Source organism: Salvelinus alpinus, chromosome 1 (genome assembly GCF_045679555.1).
Source record: "Salvelinus alpinus chromosome 1, SLU_Salpinus.1, whole genome shotgun sequence".
NCBI lineage: Eukaryota > Metazoa > Chordata > Actinopteri > Salmoniformes > Salmonidae > Salvelinus > Salvelinus alpinus.
The window spans coordinates 10405913-10427338 of record NC_092086.1 but is presented as its reverse complement, the minus strand read 5'-3'; the positions used below and the strand labels follow the sequence as shown (position 1 = coordinate 10427338).

At 39.8% G+C, this 21426-nt stretch overlaps 2 protein-coding genes across 7 annotated transcripts in view; one reads left to right on the top strand and one right to left on the bottom strand.

Annotated features, from left to right (window-relative positions):
* LOC139546938 (serine-rich adhesin for platelets-like) overlaps positions 1–21426 on the top strand; it is a 115715-nt gene that overhangs the window by 65456 nt on the left and 28833 nt on the right. The window lies entirely within an intron of this gene.
* Positions 1–21426, bottom strand: part of LOC139534786 (NLR family CARD domain-containing protein 3-like) — a 45222-nt gene that overhangs the window by 5938 nt on the left and 17858 nt on the right. Inside the window, exons 3-8 of one of the 3 annotated variants that reach the window (XM_071336040.1) lie at positions 13278–13394; positions 12747–12831; positions 12389–12617; positions 9856–11617; positions 9399–9572; positions 8424–8597 (exon numbers count right to left, since the gene is read on the bottom strand). In XM_071336040.1, coding sequence (XP_071192141.1) covers positions 8424–8597; positions 9399–9572; positions 9856–11617; positions 12389–12617; positions 12747–12831; positions 13278–13394 — 2541 coding nt within the window. Of the gene's footprint in view, positions 1–8423; positions 8598–9398; positions 9573–9855; positions 11618–12388; positions 12832–13277; positions 13395–21426 lie in introns of all 3 variants that reach the window. The other 2 variants (XM_071335199.1, XM_071334546.1) reach the window with 2 other exon arrangements.

The window sequence follows — 21426 nt, the reverse complement described above, 5'->3', positions numbered from 1 at the left end:
TAGCCTGCCTGACCTCTAGCCTGCCTGACCATTCTGCCTGTCCTGACCTCTAGCCTGCCTGACCATTCTGCCTGTCCTGACCTCTAGCATGCCTGACCATTCTGCCTGTCCTGACCTCTAGCCTGCCTGACCATTCTGCCTGTCCTGACCTCTAAGCTGCCTGACCATTCTGCCTGTCCTGACCTCTAGCCTGCCTGACCATTCTGCCTGTCCTGACCTCTAGCCTGCCTTACCATTCTGCCTGTCCTGACCTCTAGCATGCCTGACCATTCTGCCTGTCCTGACCTCTAGCCTGCCTGACCATTCTGCCTGTCCTGACCTCTAGCCTGCCTGACCATTCTGCCTGTCCTGACCTCTAGTCTGCCTGACCATTCTGCCTGTCCTGACCTCTAGCCTGCCTGACCATTCTGCTTGTCCTGACCTCTAGTCTGCCTGAACATTCTGCCTGTCCTGACCTCTAGCCTGCCTGACCATTCTGCCTATCCTGACCTCTAGCCTGCCTGACCATTCTGCCTGTCCTGACCTCTAGCCTGCCTGACCATTCTGCCTGTCCTGACCTCTAACATGCCTGACCATTCTGCCTGTCCTGACCTCTAGCCTGCCTGACCATTCTGCCTGTCCAGACCTCTAGTCTGCCTGACCATTCTGCCTGTCCTGACCTCTAGCCTGCCTGACCATTCTGCCTGTCCTGACCTCTAGCATGCCTGACCATTCTGCCTGTCCTGACCTCTAGCCTGCCTGACCATTCTGCCTGTCCTGACCTCTAGCCTGCCTGACCATTCTGCCTGTCCTGACCTCTAGTCTGCCTGACCATTCTGCCTGTCCTGACCTCTAGCCTGCCTGACCATTCTGCTTGTCCTGACCTCTAGTCTGCCTGACCATTCTGCCTGTCCTGACCTCTAGCCTGCCTGACCATTCTCCCTATCCTGACCTCTAGCCTGCCTGACCATTCTGCCTGTCCTGACCTCTAGCCTGCCTGACCATTCTGCCTGTCCTGACCTCTAACATGCCTGACCATTCTGCCTGTGCTGACCTCTAGCCTGCCTGACCATTCTGCCTGTCCTGACCTCTAGCCTGCCTGACCATTCTGCCTGTCCTGACCTCTAGCCTGCCTGACCATTCTGCCTGTCCTGACTTCTAGCCTGCCTGACAATTCTGCCTGTCTGACCTCTAGCCTGCCTGACCATTCTGCCTGTCCTGACCTCTAGTCTGCCTGCCAATCTGTACCTTCTGGACTCTGATCTGGTTATGACCTTTTACCTGTCCACGACCATTCTCTTGCCTACCCCTTTTAGTATATTAATAAATGTCAAAGACTCTGACCATCTGCCTCCCGTGCCATCTGGGTCTCGCCTTGTGCCTTAAACCACACTGCTATTCTTTGAGGGTATCTCCTTTTATTTGAAGTATTCTGACCAATTCACTCATAGTGTATTAAAGTAGTAAATAGTTTAGTATTTGGTCCCATATTCTTTGAACACAATGACTACATCAAGCCTGTGACTGCCATGATTGAGAAAGATCATGAATGAATCATGAATAATAATGAGTGAAAAAGTTAGAGGCTACAACAAAACATGCTAACCTCTCACCATTACCAATAACAGAGGTTACAACAAAACATGCTAACCTCCTACCATTACCAATAACAGAGGCTACAACAAAACATGCTAACCTCTCACCATTACCAATAACAGAGGCTACAACAAAACATGCTAACCTCTCACCATTACCAATAACAGAGGCTACAACAAAACATGCTAACCTCTCACCATTACCAATAACAGAGGCTACAACAAAACATGCTAACCTCTCACCATTATCAATAACAGAGGCTACAACAAAACATGCTAACCTCTCACCATTACCAATAACAGAGGCTACAACAAAACATGCTAACCTCTCACCATTACCAATAACAGAGGCTACAACAAAACATGCTAACCTCTCACCTTTAACCTCAAATAAAAGGTGACATTCTGTACTGTCTCCTAATATGAAACATTCTATCTCAAATCCAAAATGCTGGAGAATAGCGCCAAATGTAAAACTGTAAGCTTCACTGTCCAAACACCTATGGTGTGGACTATGTGTGTCTGGTAAACACATGTGGTGTGGACTATGTGTGTCTGGTAAACACATGTGGTCTGGACTATGTGTGTCTGGTAAACACATGTGGTGTGGACTATGTGTGTCTGGTAAACACATGTGGTGTGGACTATGTGTGTCTGGTAAACACATGTGGTGTGGACTATGTGTGTCTGGTAAACACATGTGGTGTGGACTATGTGTGTCTGGTAAACACATGTGGTGTGGACTATGTGTGTCTGGTAAACACATATGGTGTGGACTATGTGTGTCTGGTAAACACATGTGGTGTGGACTATGTGTGTCTGGTAAACACATGTGGTGTGGACTATGTGTGTCTGGTAAACACATGTGGATCTGGTGAACAGTTAGTCATTGAGTGAACAGGTTTTTATTTTTTATATTATTTTATTACATTTTTACTAACGACATGCCACTTTGAGTAAAGCCAGTGTGTCTATGTATGTGGATGACTCAACATGTCACTGGCTTTGAGTAAGGCCAGTGTGTCTATGTATGTAGATGACTCAACATGCCACTTTGAGTAAGGCCAGTGTGTCTATGTATGTGGATGACTCATCACTATACACGTCAGTTACTACAGCGACTGAAATGACTGCAACACTCAACAAAGAGCTGCAGTTAGTTTCAGAGTGGGTGGCAAGGAATAAGTTAGTCCTAAATATTTATAAAACTAAAAACATTGTATTTGGGACAAATCACTCACTAAAACTTAAACCTCAACTAAATATTGTAATAAATCATGTGGAAATTGAGCAAGTTGAGGTGACTAAACTGCTTGGAGTAACACTAGATTGTAAACTGTCATGGTCAAAACATATTGATACAACAGTAGCTAAGATGGGGAGAAGTCTGTCCATAATAAAGCACTGCTCTGCCTTCTTAACAACACTATCAACAAGGCAGGTCCTACAGGCCCTAGTTTCTGCCTTCTTAACCTTTACCGAACCTCAACCCCGTATCCGGGATCACCCCCCACCCCCCACACACTGATTAGCATAGATAGCATAGCTTCAGAAGTAGATAGTAGCATCTAAATATCATTAAATCACAAGTCCAAGACACCAGATGAAAGATACAGATCTTGTGAATAAAGCCACCATTTCAGATTTTTAAAATGTTTTACAGGGAAGACAAAATATGTAAATCTATTAGCTAAACACGTTAGCAAAATACACCACTATTCTAACTCCATCAGTTTCTTACTCCTTCAGGTGCTATCACCAATTCGGCTCAACTAAGATATTGATATCCACTAACCAAGAAAAAACCTCTTCAGATGACAGTCTGATAACATATTCATGGTATAGGATAGTTTTTGTTAGAAAAAAGTGCATATTTCAGGTAGAAATCACAGTTTACAATTGCACCGACCATCGCAAATCGACTAGAATTACTAGATAGAGCAACGTGTATGACCAATTTACTCATCATAAAACATTTCATAAGAATAGACAAAGCATAGCAATGGAAAGACCCAGATCTTGTGATTCCAGACAATATTTCAGATTTTCTAAGCGTTTTACAGCGAAAACACAATAAATCGATAAGTTAGCATACTACATGTGAAAACGTTACCAGAGCATCGATTCCAGCCAAAGAGCGCTATAACGTAATCACCGCCAAACGATATTATTTTTTTCACTAACCTTCTCAGAATTCTTCCGATGACACTCCTGTAACATCATTTTACAACATACATATACAGTTTGTTCGAAAAGGTGCATATTTAGCCATACAAAACCGTGGTTACACAATAAAAATACTAGGAAATCAAGCCTCAATATGTCTGACGTCATCTATCAGAGTGATCTAGTTTAATTAAAAGCTAATCATATACTTGACTAAAAAATACAGGGTTGACAGGAATCGAAAGACAAATTAGTTCTTAATGCAACCGCTGATTTACATTTTTAAAATTATCCTTACTTTTCAATACAGGGTTGGCCAAGTGAAGCTATACCAAACAAAATGGCGATGTATGCGTTTAAAATATTTCGACAGAAACACGGTTTATCATATTAAATATTGCTTACTTTGAGCTGATCTTCCATCATATTCTTGGGCAATGTATCCTTTCTATGTTATAAACGTCTTTTGGTCGATAGATGTCCTCTGTCCTTCGAAATGTCCACTAACAACGACCAAGACCGCGAAACGTTCCCAAAGCTAGAAAGTGCACGACAAATAAATTCCTCAGAATCGCACTAAACGGATATAAATTGCTATAAAACGGTTAAAATTAACTACATTACGATGTTTTTAACAACTATAACGACTGAAAACATGACCGGAGAAATATAGCTGGTTAGAAAACGATTTGGAACGAGGCAGGTCCGATGGCCTTCACGCTTGAGGCGCACGTTGAGAAAGGGCGGTCTCTGTACATTTTGGTCATTTATAATGGCTGTGAACGTCCCATCGATTTCATTGAAAACGTGATGACGTACAGACACCCAGAGGAAGACGTAGGCAGTGTCGGTTTCTTCATAGCATTCACTGTGGCCTTATAAACAGACCCCAGATCAGAGGTAAAAATTTCTGAAATCTGAACCCTGTCATGAAAAGTGCTGTAAAAATTGTTCTGTACCACTCAGAGACAAAATTTCAACTCCTATAGAAACTATAGACTGTTTTCTATCCAATAATAACAATAATATGCATATTGTACGATCAAGAATTTAGCACGAGGCAGTTTAATTTGGAGACCCAAATATGCTAATGCGGAACAGCACCCCCTATAGTTGCAAGAAGTTAACAACACTATCAACAAGGCAGGTCCTACAGGCCCTAGTTTCTACCTTCTTAACAACACTATCAACAAGGCAGGTCCTACAGGCCCTAGTTTCTACCTTCTTAACAACACTATCAACAAGGCAGGTCCTACATGCCCTAGTTTCTACCTTCTTAACAGCACTATCAACAAGGCAGGTCCTACATGCCTTGAATCCAAGATGGCGTAGCAGTCGGACGTGTGTTTGTATTGTCCTGTCACGTGTAAATAGTAAATAGTAAATAGTCTTCGTATTTTTCGTATACATTTCGTATATATTTTAATTTCACTTTCCATCTAGGAACTGAATATACATTCCTACATTCCGCCTCACCCAATGTGGTACGGACCTGCTATTTTTTTTATACTTTAGAACCGTAACCCCAAGCAGAAGCTAGCCAGATAACTAGCCACTAGCTAGTAGTCAGTTAGCCACTGCTGCGGTCTTCACCCTCAACTCGGACACAGCCAGCTTCAATACCGGGCCAATACCTGCCAGTCTGCAAGCGCGATATCAACCCAGAGCATATAGGACTGCTTTTACTCTACCACATCACCGGATTCCTGACGCAAGCTCTGGACAATTACACCGTATCATCACAGCTAGCTAGCTGCAACCGAGTGGCTACTACTGGCTAACACCTCTGTCCCGAAGCAAGCACCAGTTAGCCTTGAGCTAGCCTCGAGCTAGGCCCATCTGCCGGCTAGCTGCAAGCGCGATATCAACCCAGAGCATATAGGACTGCTTTTTCTATACCACATCACCGGATTCCTGACGCAAGCTCTGGACAATTACACCGTATCATCACAGCTAGCTAGCTGCAACCGAGTGGCTACTACTGGCTAACACCTCTGTCCCGTAGCAAGCACCAGTTAGCCTTGAGCTAGCCTCAAGCTAGGCCCATCTGCCGGCTAGCTGAAGAGCTAGCGCCACTGCCACTGCCACGAAGCTAGCACCAGTTAGCAAACACAATTCTACAATTCACAACCTCTCTTTCGCCATCGCCATCTGGCTTGGATTCTCTGTCGACACAACCACGTCTGAGCAGACCCCCTCCGTCTGAGCAGACCACCCCCCGGGCTACTAACTTTAAACGCCGCGTGCTAGCTTAGTGGAGGCCTCCTCTGCTCCATCTACGGCTGCCCCCCGGACACTATGATCACTTGGCTACATAGCTGATGCATGCTTGACTGTCCATTAATTCACGGTACTCCATTCTGTTTATTTGTGTTTTACCTGTCGGCTCTGTGCTTTAACTCAGGATCTGTGTGTAGTTAATCCGACCCTCTCTGCCTAGTCGTCGCCATTTTTACCTGTTGTTACTGTGTAGACTAGCACCCTGTTATTGCTGCTGTTATCTTACCTGTTGTTTTAGCTAGCTCTCCCAATCAAGACCTGCAATCACTTTATGCCTTATTGTATGTCTCTCTCAAATATCAATATGCCTTGCATACTGTTGTTCAGGCTAGTTTTCATTATCATTGTTTTGGTTTGCAATGGACCCTGTAGTTCCACTCTCCGTACCTCTGACACCCCCTTTGTCCCACCCCCCACACATGCGGTGACCTCACCCATTGAGAACAGCATGTCCAGAGATACAACCTCTCTTATCATCACCCAGTGCCTGGGCTTGCCTCCGCTGTACCCGCGCCCCTCCATACCCCTGTCTGCACATTATGCCCAGAATCTATTCTACCACGCCCATAAATCTGCTCCTTTTATTCTTTGTCCCCAACGCTCTAGGCGACCAGTTTTGATAGCCTTTAGCCGCACCCTCATCCTACTACTCCTCTGTTCCTCGGGTGATGTGGAGGTAAACCCAGGCCCTGCATGTCCCCAGTCACCCTCATTTGTTGACTTCTGCGATCGAAAAAGCCTTGGCCTCATGCATGTCAACATCAGAAGCCTCCTCCCTAAGTTTGCCTTCTTAACAACACTATCAACAAGGCAGGTCCTACAGGCCCTAGTTTCTACCTTCTTAACAACACTATCAACAAGGCAGGTCCTACAGGCCCTAGTTTCTACCTTCTTAACAACACTATCAACAAGGCAGGTCCTACAGGCCCTAGTTTCTACCTTCTTAACACCACTATCAACAAGGCAGGTCCTACAGACCCTTCTTAACAACACTATCAACAAGGCAGGTCCTACAGGCCCTAGTTTCTACCTTCTTAACAACACTATCAACAAGGCAGGTCCTACAGGCCCTAGTTTCTACCTTCTTAACAACACCATCAACAAGGCAGGTCCTACAGGCCCTAGTTTCTACCTTCTTAACAACACTATCAACAAGGCAGGTCCTACAGGCCCTAGTTTCTACCTTCTTAACAACACTATCAACAAGGCAGGTCCTACAGGCCCTAGTTTCTACCTTCTTAACAACACTATCAACAAGGCAGGTCCTACAGGCCCTAGTTTCTACCTTCTTAACAACACCATCAACAAGGCAGGTCCTACAGGCCCTAGTTTCTACCTTCTTAACAACACTATCAACAAGGCAGGTCCTACAGGCCCTAGTTTCTACCTTCTTAACACCACTATCAACAAGGCAGGTCCTACAGGCCCTAGTTTCTACCTTCTTAACAACACTATCAACAAGGCAGGTCCTACAGGCCCTAGTTTCTACCTTCTTAACAACACTATCAACAAGGCAGGTCCTACAGGCCCTAGTTTTATCGCATCTTGACTACTGTTCAGTCGTGTGGTCAGGTGCCACAAAAAAGGATTTAGGAAAGTTGCAATTGGCTCAGAACAGGGCAGCACGGATGGCCCTTGGATGTATACAGAGAGCTAACATTAATAATATGCATGTCAATCTCTCCTGGCTGAAAGTGGAGGAGAGATTGACTTCATCACTACCAGTATTTGTAAAATGTGCTGACATTCTGAATGTACCGAGCTGTCTTTTTAAACAACTAGCTCACAGCTCAGACACCCATGTATACCCCACAAGACATGCCACAAGAGGTCTCTTCACAGTCCCCAAGTCCAGAACAGACTATGGGAGGCACACAGTACTACATAGAGCCATGACTACATGGAACTCTATTCCACATCAAGTAACTGACGGAACAGCGGGGCCTGTAAAGAGATACACACATTGGCACACACACACACACACACACACACACACACACACACACACACACACACACACACACACACACACACACACACACACACACACACACACACACACACACACACACACACACACACACACACACACACACACACACACACACACACACACACACACACACACACACACACACACACACACACACACACACACACACACACACACACACACACACTATAAACATGGATTTAGTACTGTAGATATGTGGTAGGGGCCTGAGGGCACACAGTGTGTTGTGAAATCTGTGAATGTATTGTAATGTTGTAAAATTGTATAAACTGGCTTAATTTTGCTGGACCCCAGGAAGAGTAGCTGCTGCTTTAGCAGGAACTAATGGGGATCCATAATAAATACAATACAATACAAAATACTTGTTGACCAACTACAGGAATACTGACCTCAGAGTCTCCAGTTTACAGTGGGGATTCCCCAGTCCAGCAGAGAGCAGCTTCACTCCTGAATCCTTCAGGTCATTGTTACTCAGATCCAGCTCTCTCAGGTGTGAGGGGTTTGACCTCAGAGCTGAGACCAGAGAAGCACAGCCTTCCTCTGTGACTCCACAGACTGACAGCCTGACGAAGAGTCAAATCATATTAAAATCACAATGCTATTCTTTGATGTTGAAAATAGTGGAGTATATTTTTTCAACATATTCAGATACATCAGTGTCCTGAAACCTGCCATATCTATTCATATAATAATGTATCATTATTAGAAATGACAAATGATCAAAGTATTGCTTGTAGAGAGAAAAATGTATAGTACAAATATTTGAGTAGACTGACCAGACCAGTTTAAAAAGCAGTATCAGTCAAAAGACAGACAGTGAGGTATCAGATTTAGATTGTATTGAGTATACAGTCCACACCATATCTATTCTGACAGTGAAGCTAACATTTTAAATGTGGCTCTATACTCCAGCATTTTGTATTTGAGATCAAATGTTTCATATGAGGTGACAGTATATAATGTCTTCTTTTATTTGAGGGTATTTTAATACATATCTGTTTCACGTTTTTAAATAAAAGCACTTTATGTATCTAGTCCCCCTACTTGAAGAAGTCATGAGTATTCTGACCAATTAACTCATAGTGTATTAAAGTCAAATGTTGAGTATTTGGTCAGATATTCCTTTAACCCAATGACAACATCAAGCCTGTGACTCAAACTAGTTGATTGTACTTGCAGTTTGTTTTGGTTGTGTTTTTCTAAATATTAAAATAGTGGATGATGACTGGAGTCAGCAGAGCACCAAATGTAAAACTGTAAGCTTCACTTTCCAAACACATATGGTGTGGACTATGTGTGCCTGGTAAACACATGTGGATCTGGTGAACAGTTATCACTTGTTGACCAACTACAGGAATACTGACCTCAGAGTCTCCAGTTTACAGTGGGGATTCCCCAGTCCAGCAGAGAGCAGCTTCACTCCTGAATCCTTCAGGTCATTGTTACTCAGGTCCAGCTCTCTCAGGTGTGAGGGGTTTGACCTCAGAGCTGAGACCAGAGAAGCACAGCCTTCCTCTGTGACTCCACAGCCTGACAGCCTGACAAAGAGATCATCATGACTTCAAAAACATTGTTAATTTAACACCAGTAGTGTAGAAGGACAATGGCAGATGCATTTGGTTTATTCTCTCAAACAACATATAGATTCGTCTTCCGTCTCCTTGAACTGTATGGTCATAATGTTATACTAATGTGAAAATCTATGCATTTATTCAATATGTTATTCAATATAATATTATTTACATATTATAAAACATATTTTTATCTAAACTTAATATTTCTTCCTGATGATTAGTTCATTATGTCATTTTATTTACTCACAGAGCAGCTCTGGAGGCTTTGACCACTGGCAGCAGCCTCAGAAGACCTTCCTCTGATCTGGAGTATTTCTTCAGGTCAAACACATCCAGCTCCTTTTCTGAAGTCAGCAACACAAAGACCAGAGCTGACCACTGTGCAGGTGACAGGTTGGGTTTTGAGAGACTTCCTGAGCTCAGGTAGCTTTGGATCTCCTCCACTAGAGAATGGTCATTCAGTTCATTCAGACAGTGGAACAGATTGATGCTCCTCTCTGGAGAGAGATTCTCCCTGATCTTCTCCTTGATGTACTTGATTGTTTCTTCATGGCTCTGTGAGCTGCTTCTCGTCTTTGTCAGTAGACCTCGTAAGTACTTCTGATTGGACTCCAGTGAGAGGCCCAGAAGGAAGCGGAGGAAAAGGTCCAGGTTTCCCGTCTCACTTTGTAAGGCTTTATCCACAGCACTCTTGTAGAAAGTAATTTCAGACTTGTTGTTTGTTTGCAGTTTGTCCATTAGATTCTCATTGTTGTTGATGAATGAGAGGAACACATATACAGCAGCCAGAAACTCCTGAATGCTCAGATGAACAAAGCAGAACACCTTGTCCTGGTACAGCCCACATTCCTCTTTAAAGAGCTGTGTGCACAATCCTGAGTACACTGAGGCTTCATTGACATCAATGCCAGCCTCTTTCAAGTCTTTTTCATAGAAAATCAGATTGCCTTTCACAAGCTGTTGAAAAGCCAGTTTTCCCAGTGACAGAATGCTCTCTTTATTCCAGTGTGGACCTGTCTCTTCTTTCCCAAGATACTTTTCATTCTTCTGTTTGGTATGAAACACCACAAGGTGTGTGTACATCTCAGTCAGAGTCTTGGGCATCTCTTCTCTCTTATGTTTCAGCATGGGTTCAAGGACTGTTGCAGAAATCCAACAGAAGACTGGAATGTGGCACATGATGTGGAGGCTCCTTGATGTCTTTATGTGTGAGATGATTCTGCTGGCCAGGTCATCACTGAATCTCTTCCTGAAGTATTCCTCCTTCTGAGGGTCATTGAACCCTCGTACCTCTGTCACCTGGTCAACACACCCTGAAGGGATCTTATTGGCTGCTGCAGGTCGGGTAGTTATCCAGAGGAGAGCAGAGGGAAGCAGATTTCCCTTGATGAGATTTGTCAGCAGAACATCCACTGAGGTTGACTCTGTGACGCCACAACAGATCTTGTTCTTCTGGAAGTCTAGGGGCAGTCGGCACTCATCCAGACCATCAAAGATGAACAGAACTTTGTACTTGTCGTAGTTGGAGATCCTTGATTGTTTGGTTTCCATTGAGAAGTGATTGAGAAGTTCAATGAAAGTGTGTTTGTCCTCTTTCATCAAATTCAGCTCCCGGAAAGGGAATGAAAATACAAATTTGACATCCTGATTTGCTTTTCCTTCAGCCCAGTCCAGAATGAACTTCTGCACAGAGACTGTTTTTCCAATGCCAGCGACTCCCTTTGTCAGCACAGTTCTGATAAGTTTGTCTTGTCCAGTTAAGGGTTTGAAGATGTCGTTACATTTGATTGCAGTCTCTGGTCTTGGTGGTTTCCTGGTTGTTGTCTCAATCTGTCTCAGCTCATGTTCATTATTGACCTCTCCTGTTCCACCCTCTGTGATGTAGAGCTCTGTGTAGATCTTATTGAGAAGTGTTGGGTTTCCTTGTTTAGCGATCCCCTCAAATACACATTGAAACTTCTTCTTTAGATTAGATTTGAGTTCACGTTCGCAAATCACAGCAAGATCATCTGAATGAAGAAATAACACAGATATTAATATTTTGTCTGTTTTAATTCCTACAGTATTGTAGGACTGTTATAAAGTTTTCAATTATAATAATTTCTTATCTTAACTGACTGTATAAATGTGTAAATGTTTTCATAATGCATTACAGTGTCACGATCGTGTGGAAGAGATTCGGACCAAAACGCAGCATGAGGAAAATAAGCCATCTTCTTTTAATAAATGAACGAAGATGAACATGAAACAAAAACACTATACAAACAAACAAAACAACAAATGATCGTGAAGCTAAATAACGCAAGTGCACAGACAAGCAACAAACGTTAAACAAGACAACTACCCACAAAAGCCTACTGCCTATGGCTACCTTAAATATGGCTCCCAATCAGAGACAAATGAATGACAGCTGTCTCTGATTGAGATCCAATCTAGGCAGCCATAGACATAACTAGACAACCTCACAATTATCTATCCCATACACAATACAACACCCATAGACTAAACAAAACACACACAACATATAATGCCCACCCCAACTCACGCCCTGACCAACTAAACATAATCAAAATAACATAAAATAGGTCAGGAACGTGACATACAGACAGGTGTGACTGATTACATCATTATTGGTATTATTGATGGTATTATTAATGTTGTCTCTCTCTCTCTCTCTGTTGCTACAATATCATTGAGTTACACAGCTACTTTAGCTGTACTTTAGCTACAGCTTTTAAATGTTATAAAACAGCTTTCAACATGAGGCAGACAGATCTTACATTTCTCCAGTGTGTCAGCAAGCTCCTTCTGGTTCATTTTCCTCAGGACGTGCAGTGTGATCTTCAGAGCCCCCTCTCTGGCACTGCTCTCCTGCTTCTCATCTTCAGCGTCCACCACTTCCTTATCCTGCTTCTGACTCTCAAAGCCTTCTGGGAGTTCTGGACAAAGAATCTTCTGGAAGATCTTCAGCTCGTTCTTCACAAATGTCATAATTTTCTCTTCAAGCATCTGGAATAAATTAAGTAAATGAGTTAAGCAAGAGAAGAAATGCTTTCTCATCAACACATTAATGAATGACTGACAGATCAACTTTACTTGAGGTAAACAAAAACAAATGTACATAACAGGACCACGTACACTGAATATGGAGGCCAGGTCTGTTTGATGACTCTGGGAAGACTGACCACTGATAATCTCTGACTCTGATCTCTCCTGTTGGTTTCTGTGGACAAAACATGAGATTACATCTCCTCATCCAGGGAGTACAAACACACACACACACACACACACACACACACACACACACACACACACACACACACACACACACACACACACACACACACACACACACACACACACACACACACACACACACACACACACACACACACACACACACACACACACACACTATAAACATGGATTTAGTACTGTAGATATGTGGTAGGGGCCTGAGGGCACACAGTGTGTTGTGAAACACACACACACACACACAGGGAGGGAATGTTATGTTTGTTTAATATTGTTTTAGGACTATGAAAATGGACAAAAGGATTAGCCTATGGATTATGAAAACAACAAAAAGAAATGGGAAAATGGGAGAGGAGAAATGACTAGAGACAGTGTTGTTTAACTCACTGACCATGACCCATGAGTTCTTCTTACCTTTGTTCAGTAGAAAAGTCTCCCTCTCTAAAGTGTAAAGGAGGAGTCATAGACCGGTCACTCTTCATGGACACACAGCTGGGTACAGGGGAGGCTGGTCTCTCCTGCTTGATTGGACTTCAACACAACAGAGACAAACATTACATCTCTCATCTACTCTGAGCTCAGATGGGGAAACGAGTTTCATTCCAAAACGCTATATATCCATTTTCAGAAATGAGCTTTTATTGTTTAAAGAAATAATGAAGGAGGTGTTTTTTAACTAGCTAATCAGGCATGGGATTATCCCTTGATGGTTTCATGTCAGAGAGACAAATATAGATGTTTTTTGCTGAATGCTAGTTAGTAATGCTATGTTAGTGAAATCAGTAGTACTGCTAGGTTTTACACAGTAATAATATATATCTGCCTCACTTTCAGAGAAATCAGTTGTACTGCTAGGTTTTACACAGTAATAATATATATCTGCCTCACTCTCAGAGAAATCAGTAGTACTGCTAGGTTTTACACAGTAATAATATATATCTGCCTCACTCTCAGAGAAATCAGTAGTACTGCTAGGTTTTATACAGTAATAATATATATCTGCCTCACTCTCAGAGAAATCAGTAGTACTGCTAGGTTTTATACAGTAATAATATATATCTGCCTCACTCTCAGAGAAATCAGTAGTACTGCTAGGTTTTATACAGTAATAATATATATCTGTCTCACTCTCAGTGAAATCAGTAGTACTGCTAGGTTTTACACAGTAATAATATATATCTGTCTCACTCTCAGTGAAATCAGTAGTACTGCTAGGTATTATACAGTAATAATATATATCTGTCTCACTCTCAGAGAAATCAGTAGTCCTGCTAGGTTTTACACAGTAATAATATATATCTGCCTCACTATCAGAGAAATCAGTAGTACTGCTAGGTTTTACACAGTAATAATATATATCTGCCTCATTCTCAGTGAAATCGGTAGTACTGCTTGGTTTTACGCAGTAATAATATATATCTGCCTCACTCTCAGAGTAATCAGTAGTACTGCTGGGTTTTATACAGTAATAATATATATCTGTCTCACTCTCAGAGAAATCAGTAGTACTGCTAGGTTTTACACAGTAATAATATATATCTGCCTCAATCTCAGAGAAATCAGTAGTACTGCTAGGTTTTACACAGTAATAATATATATCTGCCTCAATCTCAGAGAAATCAGTAGTACTGCTAGGTTTTACACAGTAATAATATATATCTGCCTCACTCTCAGAGTAATCAGTAGTACTGCTAGGTTTTACACAGTAATAATATATATCTGCCTCAGTCTCAGAGAAATCAGTAGTACTGCTAGGTTTTACACAGTAATAATATATATCTGCCTCAATCTCAGAGAAATCAGTAGTACTGCTAGGTTTTACACAGTAATAATATATATCTGCCTCACTCTCAGAGAAATCAGTAGTACTGCTAGGTTTTACACAGTAATAATATATATCTGCCTCACTCTCAGAGAAATCAGTAGTACTGCTAGGTTTTACACAGTAATAATATAAATCTGCCTCACACTCAGAGAAATCAGCAGTACTGCTAGGTTTTACACAGTAATAATGTATGTCTGCTTCAATCTCAGAGAAATCAGTAGTACTGCTAGGTTTTACACAGTAATAATATATATCTGCCTCACTCTCAGAGAAATCAGTAGTACTGCTAGGTTTTACACAGTAATAATATATATCTGCCTCACTCTCAGAGAAATCAGTAGTACTGCTAGGTTTTACACAGTAATAATATCTGCCTCACTCTCAGAGAAATCGGTAGTACTGCTAGGTTTTACAAAGTAATAATATATATCTGCCTCACTTTCAGAGAAATCAGTAGTACTGCTAGGTTTTATAAAGTAATAATATATATGTCTGCCTCATTCTCAGAGAAATCAGTTGTACTGCTAGGTTTTATACAGTAATAATATATATCTGCCTCACTCTCAGAGAAATCAGTAGTACTGCTAGTTTTTACACAGTAATAATATATATCTGCCTCACTCTCAGTGAAATCAGTAGTACTGCTAGGTTTTACACAGTAATAATATATATCTGCCTCACTCTCAGAGAAATCAGTAGTACTGCTAGGTTTTACACAGTAATAATATATATCTGCCTCAATCTCAGAGAAATCAGTAGTACTGTTAGGTTTTATAAAATAATAATATATATCTGCCTCACTCTCAGAGAAATCAGTAGTACTGCTAGGTTTTACACAGTAATAATATATATCTGCCTCACTCTCAGAGAAATCAGTAGTACTGCTAGGTTTTACACAGTAATAATATATATCTGCCTCACTCTCAGAGAAATCAGTAGTACTGCTAGGTTTTACACAGTAATAATATCTGCCTCACTCTCAGAGAAATCGGTAGTACTGCTAGGTTTTACAAAGTAATAATATATATCTGCCTCACTTTCAGAGAAATCAGTAGTACTGCTAGGTTTTATAAAGTAATAATATATATGTCTGCCTCATTCTCAGAGAAATCAGTTGTACTGCTAGGTTTTATACAGTAATAATATATATCTGCCTCACTCTCAGAGAAATCAGTAGTACTGCTAGTTTTTACACAGTAATAATATATATCTGCCTCACTCTCAGTGAAATCAGTAGTACTGCTAGGTTTTACACCGTAATAATATATATCTGCCTCACTTTCAGAGAAATCAGTAGTACTGATAGGTTTTACACAGTAATAATATATATCTGCCTCACTCTCAGAGAAATCAGTAGTACTGCTAGGTTTTACACAGTAATAATATATATCTGCCTCACTCTCAGAGAAATCAGTAGTACTGCTAGGTTTTACACAGTAATAATATATATCTGCCTCAATCTCAGAGAAATCAGTAGTACTGCTAGGTTTTATAAAGTAATAATATATATCTGCCTCACTCTCAGAGAAATCAGTAGTACTGATAGGTTTTACACAGTAATAATATATATCTGCCTCACTCTCAGAGAAATCAGTAGTACTGCTAGGTTTTACACAGTAATAATATATATCTGCCTCACTCTCAGAGAAATCAGTAGTACTGCTAGGTTTTACACAGTAATAATATCTGCCTCACTCTCAGAGAAATCGGTAGTACTGCTAGGTTTTACAAAGTAATAATATATATCTGCCTCACTTTCAGAGAAATCAGTAGTACTGCTAGGTTTTATAAAGTAATAATATATATGTCTGCCTCATTCTCAGAGAAATCAGTTGTACTGCTAGGTTTTATACAGTAATAATATATATCTGCCTCACTCTCAGAGAAATCAGTAGTACTGCTAGTTTTTACACAGTAATAATATATATCTGCCTCACTCTCAGTGAAATCAGTAGTACTGCTAGGTTTTACACCGTAATAATATATATCTGCCTCACTCTCAGAGAAATCAGTAGTACTGATAGGTTTTACACAGTAATAATATATATCTGCCTCACTCTCAGAGAAATCAGTAGTACTGCTAGGTTTTACACAGTAATAATATATATCTGCCTCACTCTCAGAGAAATCAGTAGTACTGCTAGGTTTTATAAAGTAATAATATATATCTACTCACTCTCAGAGAAATCAGTGGTACTGCTAGGTTTTATTCAGTAATAATATATATCTGCCTCACTCTCAGAGAAATCAGTAGTACTGCTAGGTTTTACACAGTAATAATATATATCTGCCTCAATCTCAGAGAAATCAGTAGTACTGCTAGGTTTTATAAAGTAATAATATATATCTACTCACTCTCAGAGAAATCAGTGGTACTGCTAGGTTTTATTCAGTAATAATATATATCTGCCTCACTCTCAGTGAAATCAGTAGTACTGATAGGTTTTACACAGTAATAATATATATCTGCCTCACTCTCAGAGAAATCAGTAGTACTGCTAGGTTTTACACAGTAATAATATATATCTGCCTCAATCTCAGAGAAATCAGTAGTACTGTTAGGTTTTATAAAATAATAATATATATCTGCCTCACTCTCAGAGAAATCAGTAGTACTGCTAGGTTTTACACAGTAATAATATATATCTGCCTCACTCTCAGAGAAATCAGTAGTACTGCTAGGTTTTACACAGTAATAATATATATCTGCCTCATTCTCAGAGAAATCAGTAGTATTGCTAGGTTTTACACAGTAATAATATATATCTGCCTCACTCTCAGAGAAATCAGTAGTACTGCTAGGTTTTACACAGTAATAATATATATCTGTCTCACTCTCAGAGAAATCAGTAGTCCTGCTAGGTTTTACACAGTAATAATATATATCTGCCTCACTATCAGAGAAATCAGTAGTACTGCTAGGTTTTACACAGTAATAATATATATCTGCCTCATTCTCAGTGAAATCGGTAGTACTGCTTGGTTTTACGCAGTAATAATATATATCTGCCTCACTCTCAGAGTAATCAGTAGTACTGCTGGGTTTTATACAGTAATAATATATATCTGTCTCACTCTCAGAGAAATCAGTAGTACTGCTAGGTTTTACACAGTAATAATATATATCTGCCTCAATCTCAGAGAAATCAGTAGTACTGCTAGGTTTTACACAGTAATAATATATATCTGCCTCAATCTCAGAGAAATCAGTAGTACTGCTAGGTTTTACACAGTAATAATATATATCTGCCTCACTCTCAGAGTAATCAGTAGTACTGCTAGGTTTTACACAGTAATAATATATATCTGCCTCAGTCTCAGAGAAATCAGTAGTACTGCTAGGTTTTACACAGTAATAATATATATCTGCCTCACTCTCAGAGAAATCAGTAGTACTGCTAGGTTTTACACAGTAATAATATATATCTGCCTCACTCTCAGAGAAATCAGTAGTACTGCTAGGTTTTATAAAGTAATAATATATATCTACTCACTCTCAGAGAAATCAGTGGTACTGCTAGGTTTTATTCAGTAATAATATATATCTGCCTCACTCTCAGTGAAATCAGTAGTACTGCTAGGTTTTATAAAGTAATAATATATATCTACTCACTCTCAGAGAAATCAGTGGTACTGCTAGGTTTTATACAGTAATAATATATGTCTGCCTCATTCTCAGAGAAATCAGTAGTACTGCTAGGTTTTACACAGTAATAACATATATCTGCCTCACTCTCAGAGAAATCAGTAGTACTGCTAGGTTTTACACAGTAATAATATATATCTGCCTCACTCTCAGAGAAATCAGTAGTACTGCTAGGTTTTATAAAGTAATAATATATATGTCTGCCTCATTCTCAGAGAAATCAGTAGTACTGCTAGGTTTTATAAAGTAATAATATATATCTGCCTCACTCTCAGAGAAATCAGTAGTACTGCTAGGTTTTACACAGTAATAATATATATCTGCCTCACTCTCAGAGAAATCAGTAGTACTGATAGGTTTTACACAGTAATAATATATATCTGCCTCACTCTCAGAGAAATCAGTAGTACTGCTAGGTTTTACACAGTAATAATATATATCTGCCTCACTCTCAGAGAAATCAGTAGTACTGCTAGGTTTTACACAGTAATAATATAAATCTGCCTCACACTCAGAGAAATCAGCAGTACTGCTAGGTTTTACACAGTAATAATGTATGTCTGCCTCAATCTCAGAGAAATCAGTAGTACTGCTAGGTTTTACACAGTAATAATATATATCTGCCTCACTCTCAGAGAAATCAGCAGTACTGCTAGGTTTTACACAGTAATAATATATATCTGCCTCACTCTCAGAGAAATCAGTAGTACTGCTAGGTTTTACACAGTAATAATATAAATCTGCCTCACACTCAGAGAAATCAGCAGTACGGCTAGGTTTTACACAGTAATAATGTATGTCTGCCTCAATCTCAGAGAAATCAGTAGTACTGCTAGGTTTTACACAGTAATAATATATATCTGCCTCACTCTCAGAGAAATCAGTAGTACTGCTAGGTTTTACACAGTAATAATATATATCTGCCTCACTCTCAGAGAAATCAGTAGTACTGCTAGGTTTTACACAGTAATAATATCTGCCTCACTCTCAGAGAAATCGGTAGTACTGCTAGGTTTTACAAAGTAATAATATATATCTGCCTCACTTTCAGAGAAATCAGTAGTACTGCTAGGTTTTATAAAGTAATAATATATATGTCTGCCTCATTCTCAGAGAAATCAGTTGTACTGCTAGGTTTTATACAGTAATAATATATATCTGCCTCAATCTCAGAGAAATCAGTAGTACTGCTAGGTTTTACACAGTAATAATATATATCTGCCTCACTCTCAGAGTAATCAGTAGTACTGCTAGGTTTTACACAGTAATAATATATATCTGCCTCAGTCTCAGAGAAATCAGTAGTACTGCTAGGTTTTACACAGTAATAATATATATCTGCCTCACTCTCAGAGAAATCAGTAGTACTGCTAGGTTTTACACAGTAATAATATATATCTGCCTCACTCTCAGAGAAATCAGTAGTACTGCTAGGTTTTATAAAGTAATAATATATATCTACTCACTCTCAGAGAAATCAGTGGTACTGCTAGGTTTTATTCAGTAATAATATATATCTGCCTCACTCTCAGTGAAATCAGTAGTACTGCTAGGTTTTATAAAGTAATAATATATATCTACTCACTCTCAGAGAAATCAGTGGTACTGCTAGGTTTTATACAGTAATAATATATATCTGCCTCACTCTCAGAGAAATCAGTAGTACTGCTAGGTTTTACACAGTAATAATATATATCTGCCTCACTCTCAGAGAAATCAGTAGTACTGCTAGGTTTTACACAGTAATAATATATATCTGCCTCACTCTCAGAGAAATCAGTAGTACTGCTAGGTTTTATAAAGTAATAATATATATGTCTGCCTCATTCTCAGAGAAATCAGTAGTACTGCTAGGTTTTACACAGTAATAACATATATCTGCCTCACTCTCAGAGAAATCAGTAGTACTGCTAGGTTTTACACAGTAATAATATATATCTGCCTCACTCTCAGAGAAATCAGTAGTACTGCTAGGTTTTATAAAGTAATAATATATATGTCTGCCTCATTCTCAGAGAAATCAGTAGTACTGCTAGGTTTTATAAAGTAATAATATATATCTGCCTCACTCTCAGAGAAATCAGTAGTACTGCTAGGTTTTACACAGTAATAATATATATCTGCCTCACTCTCAGAGAAATCAGTAGTACTGATAGGTTTTACACAGTAATAATATATATCTGCCTCACTCTCAGAGAAATCAGTAGTACTGCTAGGTTTTACACAGTAATAATATATATCTGCCTCACTCTCAGAGAAATCAGTAGTACTGCTAGGTTTTACACAGTAATAATATAAATCTGCCTCACACTCAGAGAAATCAGCAGTACTGCTAGGTTTTACACAGTAATAATGTATGTCTGCCTCAATCTCAGAGAAATCAGTAGTACTGCTAGGTTTTACACAGTAATAATATATATCTGCCTCACTCTCAGAGAAATCAGTAGTACTGCTAGGTTTTACACAGTAATAATATATATCTGCCTCACTCTCAGAGAAATCAGTAGTACTGCTAGGTTTTACACAGTAATAATATAAATCTGCCTCACACTCAGAGAAATCAGCAGTACGGCTAGGTTTTACACAGTAATAATGTATGTCTGCCTCAATCTCAGAGAAATCAGTAGTACTGCTAGGTTTTACACAGTAATAATATATATCTGCCTCACTCTCAGAGAAATCAGTAGTACTGCTAGGTTTTACACAGTAATAATATATATCTGCCTCACTCTCAGAGAAATCAGTAGTACTGCTAGGTTTTACACAGTAATAATATCTGCCTCACTCTCAGAGAAATCGGTAGTACTGCTAGGTTTTACAAAGTAATAATATATATCTGCCTCACTTTCAGAGAAATCAGTAGTACTGCTAGGTTTTATAAAGTAATAATATATATGTCTGCCTCATTCTCAGAGAAATCAGTTGTACTGCTAGGTTTTATACAGTAATAATATATATCTGCCTCACTCTCAGAGAAATCAGTAGTACTGCTAGTTTTTACACAGTAATAATATATATCTGCCTCACTCTCAGTGAAATCAGTAGTACTGCTAGGTTTTACACCGTAATAATATATATCTGCCTCACTCTCA